This window comes from Panicum virgatum, chromosome 5K (genome assembly GCF_016808335.1).
Source record: "Panicum virgatum strain AP13 chromosome 5K, P.virgatum_v5, whole genome shotgun sequence".
Classification (NCBI taxonomy): domain Eukaryota; kingdom Viridiplantae; phylum Streptophyta; class Magnoliopsida; order Poales; family Poaceae; genus Panicum; species Panicum virgatum.
The window spans coordinates 48,902,918-48,908,917 of record NC_053140.1 but is presented as its reverse complement, the minus strand read 5'-3'; the positions used below and the strand labels follow the sequence as shown (position 1 = coordinate 48,908,917).

General features: G+C 45.9%; 1 protein-coding gene across 2 annotated transcripts; it reads left to right on the top strand.

The window, feature by feature from the left end:
* Positions 1-1,394: 1,394 nt before the first annotated feature.
* LOC120708087 lies at positions 1,395-2,374 on the top strand. Of its 2 annotated transcripts, XM_039993198.1 has the most exons (2): positions 1,395-1,924; positions 2,027-2,374. In XM_039993198.1, the coding sequence occupies exons 1-2, from the start codon at positions 1,506-1,508 to the stop codon at positions 2,031-2,033; spliced, it is 426 nt and encodes a 141-aa protein (XP_039849132.1). In that variant the 5' UTR covers positions 1,395-1,505; the 3' UTR covers positions 2,034-2,374. The 2 variants fall into 2 exon arrangements, with proteins under 2 accessions (XP_039849132.1, XP_039849131.1); XM_039993197.1 differs by having other exon boundaries at positions 1,395-2,374.
* Positions 2,375-6,000: the final 3,626 nt, after the last annotated feature.

Below are 6,000 nucleotides of genomic sequence, written 5' to 3'. Positions count from 1 at the left end.
CACCGCCCCTCTGATCAAGCCACAGCTGCACAGCGCGGGCATAGTCACTGCGATTTACTGTCACTGTCATGTTTTGACGCCATGTTAGATCTTGATCGAGCAGACCCTGTGGGGCTGACCGACTGAACCTAGGCTGACCCTGTTGGTCGTTGGAATGGGGTTCTGGTGTCTCGAGTCGAGAACTGTGCTCTCTCACCCCTTCCCGTGCTCCCACTTTCAAAAATTATAAAAATGTGTACGAAAAAATCATCCAAAAATATAAATGCATAGATGATGTAAAGATGCATGCCCATGCAAAATTTGAGGATGAAAATAGTTTTGTGCAAGAAGAAACAAAATGTTGACGTGCCTATTGAAAGTGGGAGTAGGGGAGCACGGGAGATGTTCTCGCCCGCCCACCGCCCACGTTGCACCCCATCTTCCCCGTCCACGGCCACACCCGCCCGCGACGACACCGGACCACGCCCCGCCCTGCTGCGTCGCCCGTACAGTGTCTCTCACTCCTCGCCAGTCACCAGCCTCTGATGATATCTTCTGGAAGCGATCATTCGGCTGCTGGCGTGGCACCTGCTCAGCTGGGGCCTCGCTAGCCTCCTAGGAGTACCAGCACAGTAACGATAGGATTGATGCCAGCGGGAACACAGGCCTGAGGCCTGCCGCTGTGTTCAGATCTAGTACCTACCATGCTGATTGCTGAATTCACGCTGCAGTTCCCCGTTTCAGATTCACTTTTGACCCTAGTCAAACAGTACGAAACAATGGCCGGCTGGCTGCTGCCGCCGTTGGCGCTGCTTGGTGGGGGCAGTGCCGTGACGTTGTGAAATGGATAAGGACTGAACTAACGTCCTGGGCGGCTGAACCTGAACCCAGCTCGGCGGCCACATTCATGGCGAGCAGGCCGGCTCTTGGAGCTGCTAGGCGCCTCCAGCCCCCCTGTCTGTACCTGGACGATGCATGCAGAATCTCGTACAAAACGATGTAGACCAGTACTGTTGTGAGAGAAAATTACTGTTTATTGGCTGGTGGCTAGTAGTTGGTGTTGGTTTGGTGTGAGAGAAAAATACTGTTGACTAGTGCTAGAGCATGCCAACAGAACAGAGTGACACCTCCAGCTACAGAAACTTGATTTGAACGTCTTTAATTTTGCTCCTTGATCCACGCTTGCTCCCAGTCCCAGCAAGCAATCTCTGATCGGGCATGTCACTGTCATGTTCCCAGCAAGCAATCTCTGATCGGGCATGTCACTGTCATGTGGCATTCGGTCCACATGCCGCGTAGGTGCGAGACCGGCTGGTGACCTGGTCCTCCTGTCATGGCCGACTCAGCTTACCCACAGCTACTGTTCCTGAGCTGGCACGTCCCCACCTCAGGCTATAAAGCAGGAGCTCCCCGCTGCATCAATCCCGCACCCTGCCATGGTCACTCATCTCCTCCTCGCCCCCACTCCCCGCACCAGTAAAAGGAGCAGCTAGAAGTTGGCTACGACTATCCATTAGTACACATACATGGAGAGCAATAGCATCGAGCCGCGGCAGAATGGAGACCGCGTCATGGAGGTGCCGGAGATCGACGGCGACCTGCTCGTCGAGCTCCTGGACGCGTCCCTCGCCGCCGAGGATGCAGCAGGCAACCCGCAGCTCGGCTTCGCGGCCGACGTCGTGATCGACGGCGGCGACTGCTGGATCGGCAGCCACGAACTGGACGGCGCCGTCCACACGCACCAGGGCTGCGAGGACTGCGACCTCGACGCCATCCTGTCCGACTTCGAGGAGTACGGGAGCCCGCGGCCGGGCTACCCGGCGCCGTACGTCGTCTTCGACCACGACGACACCCTGGAGTGGGCGGAGACGGCCGACGCCGGCATGGGCCCGTTCACCGGTGGGTGCATGGGGGACTGGTACATGGACGGCATGGTCATGGCCATGGAGTGGGAGGAGGAGGGCGGCGAGGGGAGCGCCGCCTTCTCGTTTGGGCCCTGCTACGGCGGCGAGGCTGGCGCGGAGCAGGTGTACGGCAGCCCGCTGTGGGAGTGATCGAACTTGTGGAGTCGTGTCCACGTGTCAGTGTTTAGTAGATGTGCTCAGTACTCAGTAGATGTGTGCCGCACTGCCGCTGTAACCAAGCACGACGGATCTAGAAAATAAAAAAAAAAGGAGGGTAAATTTTACCTTGTTCAATCTCCAGCAACAGAGGCTCCAGGGGGCTCCACTTCTGCGGCGCAGGGGTAGCTCGAGCCCCTCGCCCCACGTTGGACCCGCTCCTGCCTGTAACTAACTACCACGCACCACTGTTGTGTTCTATCTTCATGTTGCGAATTTGGCAGAGTCTGAATTTGCTGAAGAGAAGAAATAGAGAACTGAACTCTTGATGAGTACCGTTTTTCGATTGTGCTCTGTTCTAGGGACTCAGAAGCCTGTACTTAAATTGCTTTTCTAGAGCTGTGGTCAGATGGTTTATGCTCTGTGTAATGTTGTCTGGTTTTAGTTGATCAAAACTTATGTTTGTGTTGGGGTGCTCGAGCCTCAAAATAAAATGAGAGAGCGGAAACTGTTGGAGAAGGTTGTATTTTTTTTTTGCGATGTTGTATCTAATCATACAGTTTCACTAGTCCGTAGACATTCTTTTTTTTTCTACATGAATGTGTGTGTGCTGCTTCAAGCCTTCAAGTATACTATCTTACTATTACTAACTGTAGACTTCTTTTGAAGTTTTGAAGCCACCTATGATTCTAGATGAGCACTCTAAAAAAGTATTTTTTTAAGCTAAAAAAAGTAAAAACATCGGACCATCAATCCAGCAACAATAATCATAATAGTCATTGGATTTGTTATATTTTCTAATAAATTATTCACCTCTGTATTATGAAAATAAATTAAAATAATATTTTCAACATGTATCTAAATTACTCATCTCTGCTATTATAAAAAAATCAAAAGTAACATCTAATCTTCATGTAAATTACCTCCTAAATTTGCATATAAATTATCCAATTATATCATTGTTAAATATTAAAGTAACTTCTAAATCTGAATCAAAATTATATAATTATAAAAATATTAAAGTGTGTCAATATAAAATTCATTTAAATCTTGTGACCACGCATTTATTGTTCAAATTCTTTTGAATTTATGGAGTTTTGATGGAGTATAATTCGAGAATTCGAGCGTGTTTTCGCTCTTCCCTCTTTTGTTCCCTGTTCGCGAGCAGCAGGGAGGGAATTTACATGTGACCACGCCTTTGTCTAAGCAAAGGTGTCTGGAGCAAGCTGAGCGACCGAGCGAGCTCACGCTCGAGGGCCGGCGCTCCGCGCTCAACTCGAGTCGAGCAGTACCTGGCAGCGGCGCGGGATTAATTTTCGCTAGTCTATAAGCCCGCGAGTGCCCACGATTTCCTTCCGTCACCCTCCCGTGAACGACCTCGCGCTCCCTCATCTTCCGCCTCCTTCCGCGCCGCCTCCCTCTCTCTGCTGGCGCCGACCTTACCTCCGCCGCCCGTCGTCCCCTCCTCTGCTGGCGTTGCCCCGCGTCTGCGCCGCCTAGGGTACCGCCAACCCCCCCTAGACGAGGTGACTGGAATTCCGCCTTTGTCGAACACTGCCCGTAACCTCTTGTTGCAAATGCCCACCCATCTACTGAATTTTGTTGCATAAACCACCCAAATACGCACATACTTTGGCCGATTCTGCTTTGAGTTAGGAAAGATCAAGCTAGCTGTGTCACACTTGTTTCAAGATGAGACTTATTCATCATTTAATGTGAATCTCAAACTCCATGCCACGTATTGGGTGGTTTATGCAATTTTCTCAACAGTTTACCACCCATATTCATCCTCTTTTACTTCTGTTTTGGTATTGGAAAGATGGTGGCCAATAAAAGGAGTGGTGGTGCGATCTCAAGAAGCTTAAATGGGAATAACAGAACCTGCTTTGCCGCACGAGAGGCAACCAAGCCATTGCTTTCAGGTCTGCTGCTTCCTCTTCCTTTTTTGCTTCTTTCTTTCAGCAGCTTTAAGTACTCAGAGTTGTGCTGTATCACATTTCTTTACCCAGATGGATTATGGGACTCTAAGCAAGGTGTCTGGAGCAAGCTGAGTGAACAAGTTGCTTTAAATTTGTCTAAAAGCATTCTCACTTGTTTTATCAGATGGTGATTGTCCTATTTTACTCTTCCTGTTGTCAAATTCTATGTTTAAACATTGTTTGTTATGAATGGTTTATGTTATGATATTGTTCAGGACACACAGTGCTATTTGCGTCCTCTGGCATTGCTATAGAGTGTGATGCGCATGTTTCAAGGTTTCTGACTTCCGCTGGTTTGGTTAGAGCTTTAAACAATGAAGAAAACGGACATGATAACGTGAAGGTTAGCCCTGCTAAGCACCACTTATCTTGCCATTTGCCTTAAGATTTTATTTACCATCATTACTGTTTCCTTGCTTCTTTGTAGATTGAAGTGCGTCATAAAGGAAGGGCTGCCACAGGATTTCTTGAAGAATATGATTTGGATTATGACATTGCGGTTGTCAAAATTACATCCTTCCTTGATGTTCAAAAGGTACTTCTCCACCGCGCCCTGGGCACTATGCTCCATTCTGAGGTAGTAGCTGTTGGACATGACATCTCTGGCAAAATAATGGCCAAAAGTGGGAATCTTACTTGCGATCCAAGGGGATATGAAGATTGTGAACTTATGTTCTCTACTTGTAATTTATCTAAGGTACACTTACATTACAATTTGAGTATTTTAAATGTAATCTGTTTCTGTTATGATATGCACTGAACTTATCTTACCTTCAATACAAATGCTGATGTTCTTTTGTTCTATATCCTTTCACTTGTTGCAAATGACTGCTCTACACAACTTCTGACTGCTATTGACTCAGACATTGTTCATTTCAGATGAATTGATTTATATTGTTAGATCTATGTTAGAGAAACTTTCTATCACTGAAACAAGTAAAAACTTTTGACCGCTGTTGACTTTAAACTATTAACCAGTATCTGTTAAATTTTGTATGGGGCAAAAATTGGTGACAGGAATAAGTCACATCACTGTATTTTGTTTCATATTAAACCTTTGGGTCTTTAGCCCTTTATTTTTTGTCTCGCTGTCTCAGGGTTGGGAGGGTGGAGCACTTTTTTATTTTTTTTGGGATTTTTTTTGGCATGAACCTTTTGTCATGTATGGGAGGATCCTTTTTCATGCCAAAGGATATAATTATGGAGCGGCTGGAGTATTTTCGGACATCTCTGTAAAGGAATGCATTTCTGGGATGGACTAAAATTTCAAGGCGGTGATGTATGTCTTACAATGTTTCTAACTTGTTTATATATGTTTGTCCCTTTACTTATTGATCTACTCTCAACTATCCCCTTCCGTTCTGTATGTGAAACAATATATGAGGCTTGGTAGATTTACCATAATCTGGATTTTTAAGCTGTTATTCTTTTTTAACTTCTCGATATTTGTACTTTCAGTTTTTAATGTTTACCATGTATTAGAATTTGACTTGTCTCCTGTACCAAGATATTTGCATCAATGCCAGTGGTGCTATTGGCATGTGTCGGTGCCTCATAGTTATACTAAGATTAACCATATTGCCATGCCTAACAAGAAATTATTACTTCAGACCACTAGATAGGACTATGGTGCTTGACTTGAGATGTTGTGTAACATTTGCTCAATAATGTCTTATTCTATTTAAATATTTATCCAACTACTTCAAGTGCCTTGTTTATTCCTTCCCTACAATACTACTCATGGTGGTGTTGCATATTAATGTACTGCTCCGATCTTGTTTACTTTTGGGTGAGTTTCTCACATCAATGTTCTTCCATAGGATCAGAGGACTCACAGATGATCTCCTTGAACGTGAGTACATGGCTACTCCGATCACTAGTTTTTTTTCATTGTGCAATTTTATTTTAAGGTCCTCAGAAGCTGTGAAAGCTTTTACATCTGTACTTGTCTAGTGACTATTAATTTGTTGTGGAGGTTTTGG